This window comes from Mobula hypostoma, chromosome 19 (genome assembly GCF_963921235.1).
Source record: "Mobula hypostoma chromosome 19, sMobHyp1.1, whole genome shotgun sequence".
Classification (NCBI taxonomy): domain Eukaryota; kingdom Metazoa; phylum Chordata; class Chondrichthyes; order Myliobatiformes; family Myliobatidae; genus Mobula; species Mobula hypostoma.
This window is the reverse complement of record NC_086115.1, coordinates 32,097,610-32,123,393: the sequence shown is the minus strand read 5'-3', so window position 1 is coordinate 32,123,393 and position 25,784 is coordinate 32,097,610. Positions and strand designations below refer to the sequence as shown.

Sequence of the window (25,784 nt, the reverse complement as noted above, 5' to 3'; positions counted from 1 at the left end):
TTAGGCTGATTCATGGCCAGCCCTGAATTAACTAATCTCAACAATGACTATTTTGTTATTCAGGCCATCCGTGATGCTGTGGATGATACTTGGACTAGCCCACTGAACACTTCTCCCTCCCCTCCAACCACCAGATGCTTAATATTGTGCTTCACGGAATAGGCTCTTCCTCTGCGATTCCTCGACATTACAGTGATCACAGAACAATGGCATCTGAGATGGTTGCATCGAGTAATGAGATTTTAGGTTGGATTGGAGCAGGATAGCCAAGATTGAGCACAAGGAGAAAGTTTGCAAATATTGCTTTTTTTTAAATCTAGACTTCAAATCATGTTGATTTCCTTACCACTGATGCCTGATGGTGGGGGACTAATTATTTGTGCCTATGTAACCCATTACCCATTAATTCTTTTTTTTTTAATTCATCAAGGCATCCACCTGAGGAACATAGACATCTTGTGTTCTAACACAATGGCCAAGTATGTTGGAAAATTTCAGGAAGGTTGAAGTAGTTCTCAATCTTCCAATTGAGCTTCGCTTCGGTATTCAAGGATGGTGCTATCTGTGTTCCAAGGACAACCCACTAACTAGCCGGCTAATTGGAATTCTGGCAATGATACTGGCCCACTTGCTTCTGATCTGACCTTAAAGTGACACTCTATTCCAAAAAGCCACACTGTCTGGGACAAGTGACACAAGTGGTATTCTAACCCTCCTCCGATAATGGGAAATGGTTTACATAGGCGCAGACATTCATTTACAGACGTAGGGCATGCACTTAAGGTGAGGGGGGGTAAGTTCAAAGGAGATGTGAGGGGGACAGAATGTGCTGTCCCAGGGTAGTGGTAGAGGCAGATATATTGGGGACTTTAAAGAGATGTTTAAATAGGCACAAGAATGTGAGGGAAATGTAAGGATATGGACATTGTGTAGGCAGAAGGGTTGGTTTGGTTGGCCATTAGATTGCTAATTTAATTAGTTCAGCACAACATTGTGGGGCGAAGAGCCTGTTGCTATGCTATACTGTTTGGTGTTCTGTGAACTGCCACAGTTAAATTGTACACCACCACCAGGCTTAAATGAGAAGGAAATCAACATGATTTGTTGTCTAGTTAGAAGAAAACAATACCTTCAAACATTCTCCTTGTGCCTCAATGAAACATCAATTCTATTCAAATAGGGAGGGGGTTATGCATCTAATATTTATGAACCAAATGCCATTTTTATGTACGAAAGACACTTCGCTTAGAGTTTCTACATTTTCTCCCTATTGTTTGTTTTTCAGCAGGCCACAATCTAATCCAAAAGCTGTTGACAGACTAGGATCCTTTTTCCAGACGCTTTGCCAGTGCTGCTCTGGCTAATGAGAAAGCTTTCTGGGCTCCCCCATCACCTCTTCCATGCCTTGTGCCCTGAACTCCGGTATTAGCTCCATAAACCTCCAGTGCAAACACTGAAACACAGCTCACTGCAGCACAGATAACTCTTTCATGCACCATAAATCTGTTTTATTGCTATCCTATTAAAATCTTGAGTGCTGAATAAACCATAAAGTCTTCAAACTCTTCTCATAGCTAAATATCAATTACTGTGAAAAGGGAAGAGATTTATGTAACTTCTTTCACAACCTTGAATATCCTAAAGCACTTTTAAGTTATGATCACTATTTAATGTAGGAGAGATTACAGCTAATTTGTGTAGAGAAACATGCTACAAGGTGCATTGTGATCGTCACATAATCAATTATACTTAGTGGTAATCAATTGGATATAAATATTGGTAATCTTGCTGAGTAAAATTTCCTTTTTCTTGTTCGAAGCAGGGCTGCATGATCTTTCACTTAAACCTGAAGGGGCATGGGGGATATTGGTTTAGTGTCTTTTCTCAAAAACAGTATTTGCTGGAAATCCAGAGCATCACTCAAAATGCTGGAGGAATATGCCACAACAGGCAGGACCATTTTAGTTATACTTCCCGTTCCCATTCTGACATGTTGATCCATGCCCTCCTCTTCGGTCGCAATGAGGCCTCTCTCAGGCTGGAGGAACAACACCTCATGTTCATTCAGTGTGGCCTCCAACCTGATAGCACAAACAGTGATTTTTCAAACTACCAATATTTTCTCCCCCTCCCCCTTCTCACTTTTACAATTTCCCACTCTGACTCCCCTCTTACCCCTTTTCTTCTCTTCACCGCCCATCACCTCCCTGTGGTGCCCCGCCTACATCTCTTTCTCTCATGGTTCACTCTCCTTCCCTATCAGATTCCTTCATCTTCAGTCCTTTTGTTTTTCTACCAATCCCCTCCCAGCTTCTCACTTCATCTGGCTTCACTTGGCACCGACCAAACTCCCCCATCCTATGGCTTCACCTTTCACCTGCCAGCTTGTACTCCTTCCCCTCCCTCAACACTTTATGCTGGCTTCTGCTGCCTTCCTTTCCAGTCCTGATGAAGGGTTCAACTGTTTATTCCTCTCTATAGATGCTGCCTGACCTGCTGAGTTCCTCCAGCATTCTGTGTGTTGCTCTGGACTGCCAGATATATGGGCTGATTTCTTCTGGTGTGGATTCAATCAATATTTGGACTTGCAGCATGTTGTTGGTCCTTTGATGTAACACCCAACCCAGCAGTTTTGAGGGAGAAGCCTTTGCTAGATGGGCTACAGTGGTTCAAGATGGCAGTTCAACAATACCAAGGGACAGTAAGTGCCGGCCTTACCGAAGATGCTTAGAAAATAAATTAAAAATCTCCATGAAAACATTTAATATACCCTATCATAGAAATCACCTGAAATGGCACTACTGTTAGTAGATTTTCATGCTCAAATTTTGTGGTGAAAATAGTTGTATTAGTGTGGTGCTTATTTCAAATGCCTGCCTTTGTCCACCACAGGAACTTGAATCCACTGGGACTTTGAAAGATGTTGATGTTGTTGTTGCTGGGCTGTGTAATGTTTACACACATTATATCACAACATATGAAGAATATCAGGTAATTTACAAGACAGTTTAATGTTAGATATAGTGATACTTATCAAAATGTAATTGACATCAATGGAGTTCTATGATGTGACCATTCTTTTCCCTTCCAGGCTGACTTAAATTGACTGCAGTTCTGAATTGGTCAGGACTTAGCTGGTTTTGGAAGTGAGGACCTTATTGATTCCAGAATATGGGGGATCTATGGGTCTGCTGGTAGCTCATCTTTCACCAGAACTGAATGATGTACCATTTGGCTCATTGGGAGTTAAGCAGGCTCTCATCTCCAGGATGTCCTTTGCAACCTCAGGTCATCTCCCACTTGAACTACTGTGCTCACTTTTGGTCACCTCACAACAGGAAGAATGTGGAAACCACAGAGAGGGTGCAGGGGAGATTACCAAGGATGTTGCCTGGATTGGGGAGCATGCCTTACGAGAATAGGTTGAGTGAACTCGGCCTTTTCTCCTTGGAGCGACGGAGGATAAGAGGTGACCTGATAGAGGTGTACAAGATAATGAGAGGCATTGATTCTGTGGATAGTCAGAGGCTTTTTCCCCAGGGCTGAAATGGCTAACACAAGAGGCATAGTTTTAAGGTGCTTGAAAGCAGGTAGGGAGGGGATGTCAGAGGTAGCTTTTTCACACAGAGAGTGGTGGGTGCCTGGAATACACTGCCGGCAACAGTGGTAGAGGCGGATTCAATAGGGTCTTTGAAGAGACTCTTAGGTAGCTACATGGAGCTTAGAAAAATAGGCTATGCGGTAGGGTAATTCTTGGCAATTGCTAGAGTAGGTTACAAGGTTGGCACAACATTGTGGGCCGAAGGGCCTGTAATGTGCTGTTAGATTTCTATGTTCTATGTTCTATCCGAAAGCACGTCAAAGCTAATGACGTGCTCTTGTAGTGTAGTTATTGTTGTAATAATAATAATTGGACAAGCTAGAGGCAGAAAACATGTTCCCAATGTTGGGGGAGTCCAGAACCAGAGGCCATAGTTTAAGAATAAGGGGTAGATAATTTAGAACGGAGTTAAGGAAAAACTTTTTCACACAGAGGGTTGTGGTTTTGTGGAATGCTCTGCCTCAGAAGGCAGTGGAGGCCAATTCTCTGGATTCTTTCAAAAAAGAGTTAGAAAGAGCTCTTAAAGATAGCGGAGTGAAGGGATATGGGGAGAAGGCAAGAGAAGGGTACTGATGTGGATGATCAGCCATGATCACAGTGAATGGTGGTGCTCGCTCGAAGGACTGAATGGCCTACTCCTGCACCTATTGTCTATTGTAATGTAGGAAGCATAGTGCCCAGTTTGTGCACAGCAAGCTCCCACAGACAGCAATGGGTTGAAGATTGTATATCTCTTGAATTCTCTACGATGAAGGGTCAGGGATGCTCATGTGGGGTACGTTTAAGGCTGAGATCAATAGGTTTTCATGTACTGTGGGAATCAGAATAGTTTTGGGAATGCTAGGAAAATGGACAGCACTTGAGCTTAATCAGGTCAGCCTTCTTGAAGGATAGAGCAAGCTCGAGGTCCAAGTGACTAGTTACTGCTTCTACTTATGCTTTATTCATTAGTGTTTGTAAGAATGTTACAGGGGTCTATAATATCCTGCAAAATACTCTTAGGGAATAGTGGCTGAAAATACTCCCTGCAGCCTGTTCACCAGCTGCTGCGCCACTTAATGTCAGCAGTTTACTTCAAACTGAAGCCTCTTAAGCAATAGATTTTCAATATGGATTTAGATCTATGACTAATTCCTGAAGGTTTATTTTTTTCTCTAAGAGGGGAAAGGTAGCTCAGATTATGGGCTTTTGCACAAGTCCAGTCTGTGATTGTCACCTCTGGACTAATGGGTTTCTCTTTGAAAAGGATTCTATAGGAAATCCATTTGGGGCTTAGGAGGCTATTGAATGTGAAACTAAATGCATGTTTTACTGATGCCACTGTCAATTCGGCTTGCAGACATTGCCATTTTCTGCATTTATAACCAGAAACGGTGGTTCCAAGGGGAGCTGCTGACAATTAACTGAGGCGGCCTCGGCACCTCGGCCTTTCCTGTGTGCTCAGTGGCAGATGGAAATCTGAGACGTGTTGAATGTCAGAAGCATCTGACTCTCTGTTCCATCACTGGGCTCAGCACTGTGACCAGAGATAAAACAGTGGCTGCCTGAGGAGAGGATCGTGACAAACTCTACTCTCAGCGTTGTACCAGAAAGAGTGAGTGTAGGAATGGCATCTCCACTCACTGAACACCAATAAAGTGAAAAACTGAGGCATTTATTTATTTTACTTTATCTTAATGTGTTTTTTATTATTTGTTATGTTTGAATGTGCTTTTAACTAAGTTTTTATTAACTGTTTTAAATTTGAAAGCACTTAAATCTCTAAGAGCACTTTTTAAAAATGCATCCAACTATAAGGCATTTGATGGCTTAGCATTCTGACTGGAGCCTCAAAATGCTACCACCCCTGTGGCCTGACCTTCCTCCCTGGACATGTCGGGGTTGGTAATGTGGACATCTAGATTGGTCACGGACACACAGAAAGTAAGGACAGTGGATGGGGACTGTAGGCAGGGTTCACAATGTTCATAAATCATTAAATTATTAACTTTACCCTTTTAAACAATTTTGTCAATCTAGGTCTTTGGTCTAAAATTCCTCAATCAGAGGACCCTGCAGTCCGTCAATTATCTCTTTATCTTCCCATCCCCTATGTTCCTAAACTCTGTACTGGACCACAGGAAGGATTGCTTTAGCACCGTGCGCCATCTGGTGGCTAAGCAAAAACAAGCAGAGAGGCTGGAATTTGCACTTTGAGGCCTAGTCAGAGAAGACTCGTAGATCACGCCTTTATGTGGTCTGACCTTTTACTTTATTATTAGTGGCATCAGACTGAAGTGGATTGTACTCTTTTATAAATTACAATTCTATAATCAGATTGCAAAGGCTCTCTTCATACCTTCACAGTCTCACTGCCCAAAATGACATCCCTAAATAAATCTTTTTGCCCATTAACATAGCCATACTTCAAATTACATTTCTCCAAGTAAGTTTCTCCAGCCACCACTCTGATGTGAATTTATGTGATAGGGTTATGGCTTCAGCCTTATCTTCATGCTAAGGACGAGTTTTTGCAAGATTTTGAAATGTCTATTTCAGACATCCCACCTCTCCCGGAAGTTCCAGGAGTCTCCCACACATGAATAGTGGCTCCCTGATGCCCGGAAATTATATACAATATCCCAGAAATAGATTTTTTTGAGAGGTAGAGGGAGAGGGAGAGCGAGCATCCTGATTGGTCTCTCTTCGTGCTAAGAGTGGTCCCCAACCACTGCGAGGAAACAATATGATTTGGCGATATGAGTCAGCTGCACCTTTCCTCATTCCCTGTCACACACTGTTGATTTTTAACGCACATGAGGTCATCGTGACCCAAGATGTGCAAAGGAATGGGTCCGTGACCCATTTGTGAATGTCCCCGGTGAATCATCCAGATCAGCGCGGGAAAAAGATCAACTCCTCGAGCTTGCAAATGACGGTGGGCTGAAAATTATGTTTGACATAACATCTTTGCTGGCATTCTGGATCAAAGTCAAGGCTGAATATCCTAAGATAGCCACGAAAGCACTGAAAACGTTGCTTCCATTTCCAACATATTTCTGCGAAGCGGAGTTTTCTTGCAATGAATGCAACGAAAACTAAATTGCAGAATAGACTGGACATAAGGAACCCCCTTCGAGTATCGCTGTCTCCTATCACCCCTCGATGGGAACGTCTTGTTGCAGGAAAACAAACCCAGGACTCCCACTGATTCAGAGATATGGGTGTGTTACAATGATTTTATATGTTCATACGAGGAAAATATGCGCTGTGTGTTTAATATCCAAACGTTACTTAAAATGTTATGATGCTATTGACTTATAAGTGACTTATAATTCAGTGGTCCCCAGCCTCCGGGCCGCGAAGAATGCAGCGGTGGCCAGACTGCACCCAGCACATCTTTAAGAAAAAAGCCGAAATAAACAAGCCAATTAATTAGGTGCCGCCCGGCATGTAATGGCGGCCCAGATCAGAGGCGATTGCTGATTGCATCGTCTCTGATCTGGGCCGACATTTACATGATGGGCGGAACCTAATCAATTAGCTTGTTTATTTTGGCTTTTTTCTTAAAGATGTGCTGGGTGCGTTCCAGCCACTGCTGTACTGCTGCATTCTTCACGGCCCGGAAGTTTGGGACCACCGTTATAATTGACTTCTTACTACATTCATGCAAGGAATCTATGCGCTGTGTGTTTAATATTAAATTCATTAGATAAACCCCTTTAGAAACAAAATTGAGTGTATTAGCCACTTACAAGTGACTTATAGTTGACTTATCACCTATATTCCGGTTGCGTTTATTCCCCCCCCCCAACCCCACCCCCGGGTCGGCCAGTGCGCAAGAATATTGTCAATTAAACCACGGTGCAAAAAAGGTTGGTGACCCCTGATTTAAACTTAGCTGGCTAGCTGCCAAGGAGCTACGCTATTGATGTCCTACGTGATGAGGCCAAACTCCCTGTAGACTTGCTTAAAGTTGTAATAGAATAAACATGATAATATAACATAAGTACATATTTTAATGTCACATTTGCTGCATATACCCAACTTGGTTTACAGATTAGACAAAATCACTAAACAAAGTATTACATACACCCTTGGAGGTCGACGGGGGTGGGAGGGGGAGAATATGGGGTTGCGGGGGGCAGGGGTGCTACCTCCCTGAAATGAGTCTTTGCAGGGTGGGATGTCTACTATTTGCATTGCTGGTGGATTACAGCAAAGAAATTCTATCTGATGTTAAGGTGTAAATTTGTCCAACATGGTTTCACTTCAGAAGTGTATCCTATACAGTTCAGTAAAGTCAGTATTAGAGCTGCTGTCTCCTAGCTCCAGTGATCCATTTCAATGATCTACAGTGCTGTCTATGTGAAGCTTGTATGTTCTCCTTATGATCTGGGTACTGCCGTTTCCTTCTGTGGCAACTTCTACTTTAAAAAAGGCACACTCGACAACTTCATGCCCAAAGAAACAACTTTATCTCGAATGTCAAAACTGTTATGTATATACGGAGGCTTTCACGACCCGTACGGCGTGGCAGGAACACTATAGACAGAAACACACCGGAAGTAAAACCCCCCCTCCCATTATCCTAATCAGTATTAACTTACTTTTAATAACGCTCACATTACAACACTTCTCCCCCTTAAAATCCAACATTCCCAAATGTAAAAAACTAGGAAATAAAAACAGTGGTGTTATTAACTTGCGTACCCCTGAAAACTTATAATAGTATCTCAGCAACAGTTTATCAATACAAAACATCTGGAAAACATGACAGATTCAGCATTCAATCTAACAACAACAACAAAAAAACTGTCCCATCAAAGATTCAGTCTGTCAGGAGGTTTACGAGTGCGCTGCGATCTGCGCACTAGCCCCGGTGACCCAGCCAGCACCGCTGGTGAGGGTGTTTTGGGTGGGTCCGGTGTTGGGGGCATGAGAGGGGTCTGTGTGTCCATGTGAGAATGTCCATCCTCTTCAGGGGACCCCGACCCCTCTGCCAGCGTCTCTCCCTCTTGCAAAGTCACTGGTGGACGTGCTTCCGCAGTAGTCTGCCTTCATGTCCGGGCGCACCAGATCCAACCTTGACTTGGCCTTATGCCCCATCAGCATCTCTGCGGGAGTGCAGGCAGTGGTAGTCTGTGGCGTGAGGCAGTACTTAAACAGGAAACGTGAAAGCCAAATGCTAAGAGAGTCCCCTGTCATCTGTTTCAGGGCATCCTTCACTGCCTGAACAGCCCACTCAGCCGACCATTGGAGGCTGGGTGGAAAGGGGCCGTCCGAATGTGATGAATGCCATTCTGTTGCATGAACTCACTGAACAGCTCACTGGTGAACGTCGGGCCATTATCAGTGACCAGAGTGTCAGGCAACCCCTGGACTGCAAACACTTGCCTGAGTTTGTCTATGGTTGAGGGGGCTGTGATGTTGCTCATGATGTGAGCTTCGATCCATTTAGAATGTGCATCGACCATTACAAGAAACACCTGCCCCATAAAAGGGCCAGCAAAGTCCAAACGTAGCCTAGACCAGGGGTGGTCTGGCCACTCCCATGGGTGCAAAGGAGCTGGTGGTGGCATATTCTGATTAGTCTGGCATTGTGTGCATGATTTTACCTTGTCCTCCAGATCCTGATTCATTCTTGGCCACCAAACGTAGGATCTTGCAAGGCTTTTCCTTCGAGATGCCCCTGGATGAGTTCCATGAATTTCCTCCACAATCTGTGAATGGCCAGAGGGAGGCACGATGACCCTCGCCCCCCCCCCCAGAAAATGCAGCCATCCTGCAGACTCAGTTCTGTCTTGCGTTTGGCATTAGGCCTCAGTTCCCTCTCCTTCCACGACACTGGGCCAACCTTGTAAAAGAAAAGTCTTGACTTGGGCCAGGACTGGGTCCCTCTCTGTCCACTGCTTGATCTGGGTTGCCTTTACAGGTGTCTCTGACAGCCTCTCCAATGAAAACACAGTCTCCGGAGGCACATATGTAGTAACAGGTGTCTCAGGTAAAGGTAGTCGACTCAGTGCATTGGCGTTTGCATTATCCCCACCTGCTCTGTGGTATATTGGTAGGCTGACAATGTAAGAGCCCAACGCTGTATCCTGGCTGAGACTAACGGTGGGATGCATCTAGTCTCACTGAACAGGCTCATCAGTGGTTTATGGTCCATATAAATTGTAAATACGCGTCCATAAAGGTACTGATGAAAGTGCTTGACCGCAAAAACAATGGCCAGGCCTTCTTTGTCTAGCTGTGAATATCCCTTCTCAGCAGCTGTCAGGGTACGTGAAGCAAAACCAATAGGCTTCTCTGAACGGTCCTCCATTACCTGTGAGAGAACTGCCCCGACTCCATAGGGCGAGGCATCGCATGCAAGGGTGATCTCCTTGTCTGGGTCACAGTGAACAAGCAGCTTCACTGAGTGGAGGAGTTCTTTCACTTCCTTGAAAGCTTTCTCCTGCTCTTCACCCCACTGCCACTTAGTGTCATTGTGAAGCAGCTTATACAGTGGGGTCAAAACCCTTGAGAGGTCAGGAAGAAACTTGCCATAATAATTCACCATGCCCAAAAATGATCTGAGTTCCGTGAGTGTCTTAGAGCTTGGGGCTTCCTTAATAGCTCTCACTTTGTCCTCCACAGGGCAAAGCCCCTCAGCTGTGATACTGTGCCCCAGGTAAGTCACACTCGATGCCAGGAAGACACATTTTCCGCGTTTCAACCGTAGCCCTGCGTCTGAGAGCTTCTTCAGCACCCGTTCTAAATTAGCCAGATGCTCCACCTCCGTAGCCCCCGTGATCAAAATATCATCAAGATACACTGCTACGTGCGGAATCCCCTGCAGCAAAGTGTCCATTGTCCTTTGGAAAATGGCAGGGCTGAACGCCACTCCAAACACCAGGTGATTGTACTTGAATAACCCCTTGTGCGTATTAATTGTGACGTACTCCTTTGAATCCTCGCCGAGCAGCAGCTGTAGGTAGGTGTGACTCCCGTCCAGCTTTGTGAACAGCTTACCCCCTGACAGGGTCGCAAACCCTGCCCTGCAAATCCGCCCATGGCAATGGGTAGTCCTCCAGCCTAGAGACCTGATTCATCGTAAGTTTATAATCCCCACACACCCTCACCGTTTTGCCTGCCTTCAAAACTGGAACAATGGGAGCCGCCCACCTTGAAAACTGGACAGGCTCAATAATGCCCAGCCTCTGTAAATGTTCCAGCTCCTCCTCAATTTTGCCTTTCATGGCATAGGGCACCGACCTGGGTTTAGAAAAACATGGTGTAGCCTCAGGGTCAACATGGAGTTTCACTGTCACGCCCTTCAGTGTTCCCAGCTCGTCCCTGAAAATGTCACTATACCGCTGCAGAATTTTGTCTGTCGTGTGTGCATACTTAATTTCATGCCAGTTCAGCCAGATTTTGCGAAGCCAATCGCGACCCAAAAGACTGGGCCCCCTGCTCTAAGCTGTCACTAGCCTGGCTTCCGCCTTCTGACCCCCAGCTGAAATGTCCACATATAACAGCCCTAAACGAGGTATGGGCTGCCCCGTATAAGCCCTAAGTTTGAGCTTTGACGGTCTAATAGGAGACAGGTTGGGCCTCCATGTTCTCCTGTAGGTCTCCTCGCTAATGACTGATGCAGTAGCCCCTGAATCAATCTCAAACTTAATGTCCTTTCCCCTGACAGTGACTGTGGCATAATATGGTTCAGGTGGTTCCTCATCTGTTTCCACTGCAAACATGTTGTAGGCACACGCTGCCTCTTCATCTGCTTCTTCTAGATGGTGTGTGGCTGCCTGATCCTGTTGAGCTTTCCCCCGCCCAGGCTTAATCTTACCCTTTGAACTTTTGCACTTTTTAGCTAAATGTCCCCTTTTGCTACAAGCATGGCAGACAGTGTCTTTGAATTTGCAATCATTTGCATAGTGCGTCCCTCCACACCGGAAACATTCCACCCGCTTTGCCTGTTTACCAGTCTCCCTCCTGACTTGGTGCACTGCCGCTGACTGCGACCCCCCCATGTCCTTTCTGGATCTCCTTGACATTATTAGCAGCCATCTCCATGTCTTGGGCAATCTCTAAGGCTTTCTTGAAAGTCAACGGTGGGGTTTCCCCTAACAGACGGCGTTGTATGTCGTCATTATTAATGCCGTATACCAATCTATCACGGAGCATGTCATCCAACACCGCTCTGAAATCACGATGCTCCGACAGCTGCCGAAGCTCGGCCACGAAATTGGCCACAGACTGACCTGGCTTCCTGAAACGGCTGTGAAACTTACACCTTTGGACTATCACAGAAGGTTTCGGATTGTAGTGGTTCCCCACGAGCTTGACCAGTTCGTCATATGGAATGTTCCCCGGTTTCCGCGGTGTGGCTAAATTCCTTATTACCTTGTAAGTCTTTGCCCCACACACACTCAGGAGAATAGAGTGCTTCTTAGCCTCCTCAGTATTTCCATTAGCACAGAAAAACCTTTCCTCGTACTCCGGCCAGCCCTCCGTTAACTCCACAAATTCAACGATAGCCCCAAACGTAGCCACCTGAACGTGATGCTCCTTATCGGCGCTGCTGCTCCCGTTCGAAACGAGCCGACACGTCCACACAACCAGTTCACCTCATCGCCAAAAATATGTGGTAACTTTGACTTTGAAAAAGACACACTCGACAACTTCATGGCCAAAGAAACAACTTTATCTCGAACGTCAAAACCGTTATGTATATACGGAGGCTTTCACAACCCGTACAGCATGGCAGGAACACTATATACGGAAACACACCGGAAGTAAAAAGAACAGAAGTAAACTCCGCCCCCCCCATTATCCTAATTAGTATTAACTTACTTTTAACAATGCTCATATTACAACACCTTCTACCTTCCAAAAGTCAATTGCCCATGGCAAAATACCCCTTTGTTTATAGATGAATGGTAGAAATGGGTTGGGGGAGGGATTGAGAGAATATGGGGAGAGTACAATGACATAATGAGGTAGCACACAGCATAGAGGGTAATGTAACGCTATCACAGTTATAGTGACCTGAGTTTAATTCGATGTTCTCCCCATAATCGCATGGGTTTCCTCCAGCTACTCCAGTTTCTTCGCACATTCGAAAGACGTACGAACCACTCGGTTAATTGGTCACATGGGTGCAAATGGGCAGTGTGAGCTCGTTAGGCCGGGAGAGCCATTAATTGTGCTGTACCTCTGAGTAAAACAAAATTTTAAAAAAACGTAAATGCTTGCTTGATGGTTTGTAGAAACTGGATGGCAATAAAGGTCCTGCTTCCATACTCGGCAGAAGATACAAATCCCTGAAAGCACCTACCACTAGGCTCAAAGACAGCCTCTAGCCCGCTATTGAGCAGTTCTCCAATACGATACAATGGGCTCTGGACCGCACTATCAATTATGGCCTTGCAACTTATTATCTACCTACACTGCACTTTCTCTCTAATTTCTTCCTGGAGCATAAGAAATTGAGGGGCGGCCTTAGGGAAGCGTATAAAATGAAGAAGGGTGAGGATAAGGTGGATGATCATAGTCTTTTCCACAGACTTGGGGAGTCCAAAACTAATGGGCACAGATACAAGATAAGAGAGCAGAGATTTAAAAGAGACCTGAGAGGTATCTTCTTTACTCAAGGGTAGTGAGTACCTGGAATGAATTGCCAGGTGACATGTTTGAGGCAGGTACATTTGCAACATTTAAGAGGAATTTGGATAGGTACATGGTGGGGAAGGGCTTGGAGGGTTGAATGTGGGCACCTGGGACTAGCAGGGAGGATGATGTGGTTGGCATGGACCTGATGGGCCAAAGGGCTGGTTCTGCCCTGCTCTGCTTCACCCTGTGACTCAATGAACTCTGAGTCCACGAGCAAAGAGTTAGAGCCTGTACACGGAACATTGGCATTTGTATGTGTTGTTAGAGGTTCTAACCTTTTTCTGAAATTCCTCAGGTACTCAGTAGATGTTTAATGAGACTTGGGATCCAATATCTGAAGAACACTGAGCCTTCCAGTGCAACCTAGGGATGAAGAGTAATAGGAGAATCAGCAGCTTATTCTTGAAACTACTACCTCACTGGATATCGTTACTTGTTTCTTCAACAGGTTCAACGTTATGAGGCTGCATCAACAATATATGGTCCGCACACTCTCTCAGCTTACATACAACTGTTTAAAGGCTTGGCTAAGGCTATAGCCGAGGTTAGTGCTGAAACTTTTTACTTCCTCTTTGCTTAACTTGTGAAGATTACAAAACTGCCTGTGAAATAAGAATGTCTTAGTTTCTTTTAAAGGCTTTACGTGCAGAAGTCATTCTACATTGAAGACAATGATATATATCCAATCATTTCACTGAACCCATTTCTATTGCAAATTACCTTTGTGAAATGTCAAACATCCCTCTGCCTCCAAAGATGCTGCCTGACCCACTGAGTTCCTCCGGCAGAGTTTTGCTTTGTTGTTCAAAGTTCAAGATTCAAAATGCATTTATTATCGAAGTATATATGTAGTGTGCAACCCTGAAAATTGTCCTCCCCACTGACAGTCACAAAACAAAGAAGAACCATGGAACCAGTTCATCCAAAGAAAAACATCAAACCCCACCTCCCCCCAGAGCAAAAAGAAAATGGCAAAAAAACGAGTGAAAACAGAATATGAGACACAGAGGGCATATTTTGGTACAGTTCAGCTCAGTGTTCATTATCTGCAGGCTGCCCCAATTCAAAATTCACCCAAGAAGTAGTAACAAAAAAAGAGCGAGTAGAACCAGAACTAAAATTAGAACATGTCATAAAAACTGAATTAGAGACCAAATCTACAATCCACATTGATTAAACCTCGCTCTGCCTTTAGATATAATGTTTTACATTAGAGTATCTGCTGTCTCTTGTGTCGTCACTTAATTAAAAATGTCAGCTCTAGTTCCACTATTTGTTGTTGGTTTGTGCAAATCTGCAATAATTGGTCATTATTGGACCCAGCAGTAGGTATGCTAGCATTGCGTTTGAAGATACTAACATTCGCCCTCCCGGAAGACATCTTAAGTATAATCAATTTTGTGTCACATAGTGTTGGACTCAAATTAGTAAATTTGGTCAAATACAAATCAAAGGTCAATAGAATTGGAATGGCACTTTCTGTATACATAGTACAAACTCTTATCAATCTAACTGGGACACTATTATTTAAATCATAAGAGATTCTGCAGATGCTGGAAATCCAGAGCAACATATGCAAAATGCTGGAGAAACTCAGCAGGTCAGTCAATATTTCAGGCTGAGACGGTTCATTGGGACTGGAATGGAAAAGGAAAGAAGTCAGAATAAGAAGCTGGGGGAGGTGAAGGAGTACAAGCCAGCAGGTGATAGATGAAGTCAGCTGAAGGGGATGGTGGGTAGGTGAGGGGGTTGAAGGAAGAAGCTGGGAGGTGATAAGTGGAAGCGGTAAAGGGTTGAAGAAGGAGTTAGATAGGAGAGGAGAGTGGACTGTGGGAGAAAGGGAAGGAGGAGAAACACCAGAGGGGGCCGGGAGCACTGGATAGAGTAGAGGACCAAAAGACTCACAGGTAAAGTGTCTCCAATTCTTTAAAACAGTAATTTCCCTATAATAATCAGGGAAAACTGATATAGATCCAGCCTTTCAGTTAGGAAAGTGACTCAAATGTGGAGCATCAGATTTAATTACTTTCCACCTTATTTACACTCAGCCTGACGTGATGTCATTTTTAAAATTCTATTTCTCACCTCACTGTTGATTAATTTTAATAAACAACCAACTGCTGCCAGAATGTCCACCTCAGCCATAAAGGAGCTTTCCATCTTGTCCAGTCTAAACTCACTTGATGTTTATAATGTTGGTTACTCATTCCAGAGCTTCAGTGGAATCAGAATTGATTTTTCAATCAGTTAGTGCTGTAGCTGATTTCTTCAGGCTGTTATAGCTAGGGGTGGTAACGGGGATAAGCTCCAACTACATATTAAACACTCCCAATGGTGTGCATCTCAGATAGCCTCTGAAAACCAGGTCCAGCTCCTGGCCTCCGTGTATGGCTTAGTTACTCAGCCTGCCAGAACCACTTCCATTGATAAGAGAAGGGGTAAAGGTGGGTTACTGGCACCCTAAAACCAGTCATTTCAGGCTCATCTAGGAGAAGAAAAACTCTGATCTCAAACCTCCACTGCCTTGTGGCTATATCCACTCATGGGGAAGGCTTTGCGAGCAAACCCCAAGGGGAAAGATCAAAAGCTGGAGCCCCTAAGGCAGCCCTGCATCAAGCTCAACACTGACCAGTTACTCCTGTGACGCCACTGCTGTCAAATTGTTATCGGTCTCTGCCATTCTTTAGGATTCATCATCTGTGTGGAGAGCCTGCTACAAGGGCAACAGCTTGCTCTCCATATCGTACTGCCCCAGCTTGTGTAATGGCTTGTGATTCATAAGACAGCTGGGATGCGACATTGATGGTCATCCCTGACCAATGGAGGGCCTGAAAATGCTATAATTCTTAGGTGCTCCCATCTCTAGTTTGGAAAAAAATGCTAGAATATTGACGAGTAAAATGGTTTTTAATTTCTTTATTCTAAACTATAGGTGATAAACACAAGAGATTCTGCAGATGCTGGAAATCCAGAACAACATACACAAAATGCTGGTCAGGCATCATCAATGGAGGGAAATAAACAGTCAAAGTTAAGGGCTGAGACATTCTTTAGGATATCAACTGTTTATTCCTGACCTTCTGAGTTCCGCCAATATTTTCTGGGTGTTAAACTACGAGTGATAATTTGCTGCAAGTGTCACAATACTTGATTCCACTTGCTGTTATTTTCAGAACCACACCTCTGCATTTCTTATTGCCAGAAAACGTAGGAAGCATTGAGCAGGTCAGGCAGCATGTGAGGAAAGAGGGCACTTGATGTTGCAGGTCTGAACGCCATTGTCAGAACTGGGACAGAGAGACAACAAGTTAGTTCTCAAGAGCAGAGAAGTTGGTGGAGGGATTGTTTGAGCATTGAGAATATCTCTGATAGGGTGATAACAAATGGGTTGATTGTGGCAGCGACAAGCACGTTTTGTTTCTTTGTCTGTGTAATGTGTTGTTAATAACAGAGCTGTGATAACTAGTATCCATTTTCTAATACTCCAGGATTCCGTTGACAAGTTGCCTCGAGGACCAGAACCACCCAATTTCTCAGACAAACTTCTTGTCTCATTACTGTTTCCTAATCCTGTTGATAAAAAGCCAAATAATACAGCATTTGGTGATGTGCTTGTAGATGTACAAACATTATATAAACCGGTAAGTTAATATTATTTATCCATGTTTCTGGCTTTATAGATAATTTGTTTTCTTATGGACTTTAGGAATGATTACCAATTGATTTATTCTTGAAATTACTGACAGCTTTTCTAAATTGGAGAAAATTTCAAGAACATTGACTAGAGAACTTGCTTTTAAATTGCTTTATCCTGATCTATGGATCATAATTGGCTGAGAAGGTAGCAATACTTCTTTCCATTTGAATCAGAATCATATCCTTCATATTATTCAATTGAGTCCCCATTTCTATAAACTTCCTCTTAATTTTCTTTAAGGTCTTTGACAGTGTTAGCAACACAAACTGTGAAACATTCCGGTATAAAAACCATCGGTCATCTAGTATATCAATAATTCTTTGTCTCAGTTGAATTGGGTAATCCAAACTGGGGAGAAATCTGGATTGAATTTGATGTCACTTTCATTGACTGGTTATACGGATTGGTTCCAGGTATGGCAGGTTGGCCACACAAAGAGAAATTGAATAGACTTGGTTCTGTGTTCTTTAGAGATCAGAAGAATGAGGGGTAATTTCAATGAAACTTTTTTTTAAAAATTCACTGTGTGTATAAAGAGGAGATTTCCCTGGCTGAGGAGTTTTGTGCCATGAGCTCGGATAAGAGATAGGACAGTTCCGATTAGGTGAGAAATTCCTCTACACACAGGGTGGTGGATCCTTGCAATTCTCTGCTCTGGAGGGCTGTAGAGGCTCCATCACTGAATTCATTCAAAACAGAGACTAGTAGTTTTCTGAATGTTAGTGAAATTGAGATTTGGGATTAGTGAGAAAAATGGAATTGAAGCAAAAGGTTGGGCACAATTTTGATGAATAGAAGAGCATGTGAGATGACCTACTCCTGCTCCTACTTAGTGTTTTCTAATTCATATGAAATTTAAACACCGGACATGTTTTTCTGCCATTCTATACCAAGACAATGAAAGGCAACATTAAGTATATCTCAGGTGGTGCATTTTACCTATCACATAATTCGGGATAGGCGTGTTTTCTTGAATTCAGGTGCTGCCTTGATTTGATCGAAGTCATCCTTGAGCACAGCATGCACAAATGAGCACTACGTCTTTAACACTGCTCTTTGCAAGACTCACAGCCATATTGGTATAATGACATAAAGTTTAAATTGATGGACGAGTACCCTTGGGGCATGGAGTGAAAATCAGTGTTACGTTTAAACACTAAGTGGGGAAATTAAATTTAGTTAACTAAATAATTTGAATTTCCAAAAGAATTGAGTGAGCTGAAACAATTCTCTGGTCATAAAGTCCTGATGACCTAAGTGCCTTGTCGTTGACTTGTTACTGTCTTCTGAAATATCTTAGCAAAGTCCTCTGAACTAAGGATCAAACTACGTGAACCATCTGGTATCAACAAAAACACTGAATGAGAAGGCAGCAGGTACATAGGAGCAACTATCTTAACAGTCTTCTTAAGTCATGGACTATACGGAACTGAGATTATCTCCATACCCTTTTGTCATCGCTGGTTTAAATATTGGACCTCCCCTGTCCTCCATCAATATGAAAGTCCAGTGACTCACCATCATAGGGATAGGTAATGAAAACTGGAAACACTGACTTCACCTAGTGCATGCCACAAGGGCATTGTTACAATAGTAATAAGGGATTTCAATATACATTGGGAAAATCAGGTTGATGCTGGATCCCAATAATTTCTAGAATGCCTACAAGATGGCTTTTTAGAGCAGCTCGTGGATGAGTCCACTAAGGGATCAGTTATTTTGGATTGGGCGTTGTGCTGGAATTGAATAGAGAGCTTAAGGTAAAGGAACCCTATAGGGAAGTGATTATACTATGATTGAATTCAGCCTGAAATTTGAGAAGGAGAAGCTAAAGTCAGATGTATCAGTATTACAGTAGTGCAAAGGGAATTACAGAGACACAAGAGGAAGGAGTTGGTCAGAATTGACTGCAAAGGAACACTGGCAGGGATGACGGCAGAGCAGCAATGACTGGAAGTTCTGGAAGCAATTCGTAAGGCACAGGATATGTATATCCCAAAGAGGAAGAAGTATTCTAAAGGCAAGATGACAGAACCATGGCTAAGAAGAGAAGTCAAAGCCAACATAAAAGCCAAAGAGAGGGTATATAATAAAGCAAAAATTATGTGGAAGTTAGAGGATTGGGAAGTTTTTAAAAACAAACAGAAGCCAACTAAAAAATTATTAAGTAGGTAAAGATGGAATAAAAAAGTAAGCTAGGCAATAATATTAAAGAGGAAACTGAAAGCTTCTTCAGGTACATAAAGAGAGGCAAGAGTGGTTATCAGACCACTGGAAAGGTAGCAATGGGAGACATGAAAAATACAGACAAACTGAATAAGTTTTTTTGCATTAATCTTCACTGTAGAAGAGACTAGCAAGAGACTAGACTTTGCCAAAGAAATAGGCACAATTAGGTTGGAGGAACAGAATGAGTCACTAGATCATTTCAGAAGTCAGTTAAGATCTAACCACATAGCTTAGATATGGCCTCACTGCCAAATCTATAAGAAGCAACGATCAAGGAGTATCATGCTTACAAATGCTGGATACTTGTTTTAAACACCTGAATTTAAATTCTTCTACAGTAATGCAGGAATTTGCAATTCTGCCTATAGACTAACCGCCAGTCGAGTAGCTTAACTGTGCTGCCACCATACTGTAAATGAAGCTTCAGCTCATTTAATTCAATCACTTTAACTTGGCTTCAGATAAAGTGGTAACATTCAAAAGTCAAGAAGTTATGTTGCAACTTTATAAAACTCTGGTTTTATAAGGCTCCATCTGGAGTAATGCATACAGTTCTGGTCGCCCCTCTATAGAAAAGATGTTGAGGCTTTGGAGAGGCAGCAGAAGAGGTTCACCAGGATGCTGCCTGGTTTAGAGAGCCTGTGCTATCATGAGAGGCTGGATAAACTTGGGTTGTTTTCTCTGGAGCGTCAGAGGCTGAGGGGAGATGTGATGGAGGTTTATAAGATTATGAGAGAAGTAGATAGGGTGGACAGATAGTACCTGTTCCCCAGGGTTGAACTATCTAATACTGGAGGGCATGCATGGAAGGTGAGTGGGGGATGACAAGGGTAAGGTTTTTTACTCAGAGAATTGTGGATGCCTGGAACACACTGCCTGGTAGGGTGGTAGAGGCAAATACATCGGAGGCTTTTACGGAACATTTGGATAAGCACACGGATATAATGAAGATGGAGCAAAATAGATATGGTGTAGGTAGGAGAGATTAGTATTTGGGTGTTTTTGATTTGTTTTTTAGCTGGTTCAGCACAACATTGGTTCAGCACTGGTTCAGCACAATGTTCTATAATAGAGGGCTATAGGTAAGCCTAGTAATTTCTAAGGTATGGACATGTTCAGCACAACTTTGTGGGTCGAGGGGCCTGTATTGTGCTGTAGGTTTTCTATGTTCTATTGCAGACTGAATGGCCTGTTCCTGTGCTGTACTGTTCTATGTTCTAAAGTAATGCTGCATTGACTGACAATGAACAATCCTTTTTACTCTTCCGTGCTTTGCCTTTTTAGCCCAGTGAATACACTCGCAGTTTTAAAAGGACAGCTTCGAGTAAGATCTGGTTTCTGTCTCATTTTCATCTCCTTGAATTCACAATCCAGTGATTTACCTGCTGAATTCAGGAACTCCTGGATTCCTCTAACCACACTGGGAAGAAAACTGCTATTGGTCACCGAGGCAGGCTTCTGCTTTAGAATTGGACCTGGGATTAGGATATCAGAAAGATGGTCTCAGGGCAGTTGTGTCAGATATGCTATCAGTTAAATAGTGACCATAAATCCATTAAAATAAGTAACATCCATTTAAATCCCATACCAGCTAACTTTCCACTGCAGCTCGGTACAAGTGACAGTTAAAAATCAACGCCAGATATTATGGATTTGCATTATGGCAGCTCTTCATTTCGAGTTACAAATATGTTTACTTTATACTCCAAACCATGTTCAAAGTGCTTTATAAAACCAGTATTTCTTTATGCAGTGATTAACTTTGATTGTATATGTCATGTGCAATTCCACATTTATATTATATTACATTATATTTGTCATAGGGAGATATCGCAGAAGTGACATTTATCAGTGGGAATCCCAGGAACTCAGTTGCTCTTTTGGTAAGTCATTCAACCAAATGGATATGCTCAGACTTTACAAGCCATATGTTTTTGGTGGTTGTCAGACAAGGTGATTTTGGTCAGTTTTTGCCTGGTATCTTGTACTGTAGGCAGGTTTCAACTACTGCGGTTTCAGAATGGATGAAAAATGTACTTAGATCATAATGGCCACTTGGCTGACCAGACCTGTGCATGCCAAAGATTTATTCAGTCTAATCCACATTCCAACTCTCCCCTTAGCCCTCTGATTTATTGCACCTAGAGCATATCTAAATACTTAACAATGCACTGGGTGTTTCTGTCCCTAAAGGCAACAGGATTGTAATTGTACCTCTTTTAAATATGTAAATTCCTGATGCTGTTGCCTTTAGACTTAAATCAAATCTCATCTTTCCCATAGCAATTAAAACCACTAGTAATAGCCTCTCTTAAGCAAAATAGGTTCTCCATATTTAGGTCCTTCATAATTTTAAATGGCAGAGTTAAATCTCCCCTCAGCCCCTCCTGTTTCAAAGAAGTAACCACATCCAGCTAACATTACCTAGTCCTGGCAAACTCTTGGAAAAGCTCTTTCTGAGACAATAGCATCCTTAATGTAATGTAGTAAGCTAAATTCTATATGGTACAATGGTACATGTACGTGTGTGTGTGTGTGTGTGTGTGTGTGTGTGTGTGTGTGTGTGTTTACAGTTCTGGCATAAAATTATTGTCTTCTTTTTCCCTGCCCATGGAATAATGCCCTGTTTTCTCCATTGCTAACTCTCCTATCTGCCTTGGGATCTGTGGCACACACTCCCAAGATCTTTGCATCCCTCCAACCTTTTATCTTTTGAGCTAGTTCTTCCCAGCCTGTCCCTCAGGGTCTCAGATGACCTGCTCCCACTCCAGTTCTGTAGGTTCAGGGGTAGCTGGTGGGTCCTACAGAGTCTACCAAAGGTTGGGCATATTCTGCTTGATGGAACAGAGGAGTGTGCAGTTTTGGGAACAGTTCATATTTTCCACTATTAATGCTGATTTTGCCCATTGTCATCCTGAATGCTGCTGGTCCATTTCGAGCAGTTCTATTGTAGGGATTCCAAATATCTATCGGGGCTGCTTATCATGACAAAGTCCCCTGCCTTCTTCTTAATATGTTGGTCAAGGAACTCAGAGGAGTGTCTGCTTCAGGAATCTGTATAATGGATGTAGCCTACCCATTACAGTTAACTGAAAGTAAGTTGGACCTCAGAGTTTGGTGTTGAGCTTGGAGAAGCGTGCTGACATAATTCCCCTTCCTTGCTGTGGGATGCTTACTGTAGGTAGTCCATATCTGTGAATCGAACAGAAGAGTAGCGATCTGAGCTTCTTAGTGGACCATGAGTTTTTCTGAGTTTAAGGTTTTTGTAATGCTGTTTTCCTCAGATGGCCAAAGTCTTTGTCCTGAAGGAGATGATGAAGTTTCTGATCAATGTCTGATCTCATTGAGATATAGCTCCTGCAACATGAGCAGTCGGAGGAAGATTCTGAAGAACTCTACGAATGTGTCTGTGGTCCAGCCCCCTGCCCCTCTGCCCTCTGTCTCTGTGATGATAATGAATGTGCACTTTCAAGAGTACTGAGCTTAAGTGAAGACTTCAAGCCCCATCTGATATAAGTATCTACGAGTACCCTCACTTTAGGGAGATTATACTGTGTCAATTTACATTTCAAGGGTTAATTCATAGAAGTATTGTGCTAGAGCATCAGGCACACCATAACCAAGCCCAGGAAAGGAGACCAACCTGCATGGGTAACAACAGTGGGGTCTATGCTGGGAAAATCATCACTGCTATCCCCCTCAATCAGTTTCTCCCAGCACCTCCCTCTAACTCACAGTCTAGATTCTGACCATTATGAAACACAATGGACATAATCACTAACCTCAGCATAACCTTACTTTATCCCCTTACAAAAACTGCTGACCCAGTCCACAGAAATTTGGCTTCATTCTGTATCTCCTTCATAATGGCATGCGTGTCAAGGTACTAACCATTGTGTCCACCACAGACTCAATCTCCATGCAAAGCAGGTTTGAAGCAAGGCTGCATCACTTCCCAGTACTTTTCTCATCCCTTGGTCCAATGTTTCCAATAAACCTCCTGCTGGAGAGGAGCTAAGCTGCAGGACAAATGGGAATCTGTTCAACATTCTTCTTGTTCAGATGTGTCCATGTGCTTTCAAAGGCTGAGTTACGAGTCAATATTAACCCACTTACTGAAACAACTAAGAGAATGGACCTTACACTAAACATCCATTTAACAACCCATCTCAGCAGGGTATATCATCCACATCCTGAAACCCCACACCATCTATCCCCTCATCAATAAAGAACCATGATCCAACCCTGGAAAAAAAGTATAGAATTATATATTGATCTGACAGACCATTAGGTTAACTTAACCATTCAAGCAGAAAGGGCTACATTATCCCTGCCATAACTTTCCACTTATTAACTAGTTTGCCTGCATTGCTCTGTTTAGAAATCCATTCTACATCTTTCTGAGTTATTTTAACCATGAGCATGGCTATAAAACGTATCATGATGAATGGATATGTCATTGTACCAGCTTTCTTCTGCTTAGACTTCAATGGCACAGTGCAACCTTGTGCGTTCACCAACAGTAAAATGGGATAGTTATTATTATACCCAGGCATTAGCACTAAATCATTGAACAGTATCCTGCAATCAGGTGTTGGCGCGTGGCCAAGAGGTTAAGGCATTCGTCTAGTGATTTGAGGGCTGCTGGTTCGAGCCTTGGCTGAGGCAGCATGTGCGTCCTTGAGCAAGGCACTTAACCACACTTTGCTCTGCGATGACCCCGGAGCCAGGCTGTATGGGTCCTAATGCCCTTTCCTTGGACAACATCGGTGGCGTGGAGAGGGGAGACTTGCAACATGGACAACTGCTGGTCTTCTGTACAACCTTGCCCAGGCCTGCGCCCTGGAAACCTTCCAAGGTGCAAATCCATGGTCTCATGAGACTAATGGATGCCTGTAAAGGTAACCAGAAAGTTTGTACAGCTTATAAGGCCAAAGTCAAACTGTGCTTGATGGTGGAATGAAACTCCAGGCAGATACACATGGACAGACCTATGGGCTTAGACCATAAGCAATGATTGTTCCGTTAATGCTATCATTGTTTTAAGGATTGTTTCTGCTAGCCATCGTTGTTTTGGGATAGAAAGTTCCCAAACAAACCAGTTACAAAGACATCAACTTTGTGTGTTAGCTAGATTTGTAAAAGTGTATAAACTTCCTTTATTGACTAAATTAGCAACTTCTATCAAGAGCTGGTCTAGGCTTCTTCAACATTTTGTGTATTAGCTGATCAGACACCAGTTGCTGCATGATCTCCAATCATGTGCTGGAGATGATCTAGAATGTCAACATGAACGATTTGGATTCCACTGTCATTTAGATTTAACATCAAACTGATTCCAAAACTTTTTAAAAATAATTTTTTCATATTTATGTTATGTTACATCTCTTTTAGGCTGGAGGAACATTTCTAACAGTCGAGAGATATGACAATGTGACTGATGATTGGGTTGTGATGTGTAACGATGCTTCCTGGGATACCAGGTAAGTCTTTTTATCATTTGTTATTACTGGCATCCAGGCTCTCACTAGACTTAGATATTTTGACACATTATCCAAAGATTTCCACATAGTTGTAGAGATTTGAGTAAAAAAAAAGCCTTTAAAGAAAGAACGAAAGTTTAAAATACTCGAAATGTATAGTAGGTTGAGTAGCATACCTAGAAGCTGGGTTACTTTCAGGTCAAGGAGTGGTCATGAATGGGATAAAACATATATTTACACTCAGTGGCCACTTTGGAACTCAGTGGAACTTGGTGTGGTTCAGTACAGCTGTAGCTTATCCACTGCAAAGTTCAAATTGTTGTGCATTCAGTGCTGTTCTTCTGCAAACCACTGTTGTAACATGGGGTTATTTGAGTTACTGTCACCTTCCTGTCAGCTTTAACCAGTCTGGCAATTCTCCTCTGACCTCCCTCATTAACGAGGCGTTTTCACCCTCAGAACTGTTACTCACTTTTTTTTCACACCATTCTCTGTAAATTCTAGAGACTGTTGTGCATGAAAATCCCAGGTTTCAGCACTTTCTGAGATACTCGAACCACCTCATCTGGCACCAACTATCATTCCACGGTCAGTCACTTGGATCACATTTCTTCTCTGTTTGGTCTGAACAATGAATGAACCTCTTGACCAAGTCTGCTTGCTTTTATGCATTGAGTTGCTACCAGGTAATTGGCTGATTAGAGACTTGCATTAGCAAGCAAGTGTACTTAATGAAGTCGCCACTGAGTTTAGCTGAGGACAGTTGAGGGGCAAGAGGATTTGGGAGAAGAGGGAAGATTGTAATAGCAGGTCTCCAGTAGATCGGAATACCAAGCCAATCAATTGACAAAGTGATGATGGTGCATTGAAAAAGATCTGCCTTGAAGCCCAATGCATTAATCAAGCCTTAAATAAAGATTATCTACACTGGAACATCCCATTCTTTGATGCCACAAAAAGTCATGGTCGTCATTGTTCAACCTCCTGCAGCATGAGGGTAAGCCCAAATTACGAGTTTATCCATGGGTATGGGACCACAAGTACTCACTCACTGCTGTGCGATCGCATGCCTTTAGGTTTTCATCCATGGGTGTGAGATGCTACATATCTAGTTCCTCATCCAGAGCATTGGGAT

General features: G+C 43.0%; 1 protein-coding gene across 1 annotated transcript in view; it reads left to right on the top strand.

Moving 5' to 3' along the window:
• The window catches only part of asah2 (N-acylsphingosine amidohydrolase 2), a 93,392-nt gene that overhangs the window by 55,639 nt on the left and 11,969 nt on the right, over nucleotides 1–25,784 (top strand). Inside the window, exons 16-20 of the mRNA XM_063071607.1 lie at nucleotides 2,893–2,991; nucleotides 13,689–13,784; nucleotides 16,729–16,881; nucleotides 20,990–21,049; nucleotides 24,561–24,649. Of these exons, the coding sequence (XP_062927677.1) occupies nucleotides 2,893–2,991; nucleotides 13,689–13,784; nucleotides 16,729–16,881; nucleotides 20,990–21,049; nucleotides 24,561–24,649 (497 nt within the window). The remainder of the gene's footprint in view (nucleotides 1–2,892; nucleotides 2,992–13,688; nucleotides 13,785–16,728; nucleotides 16,882–20,989; nucleotides 21,050–24,560; nucleotides 24,650–25,784) is intronic.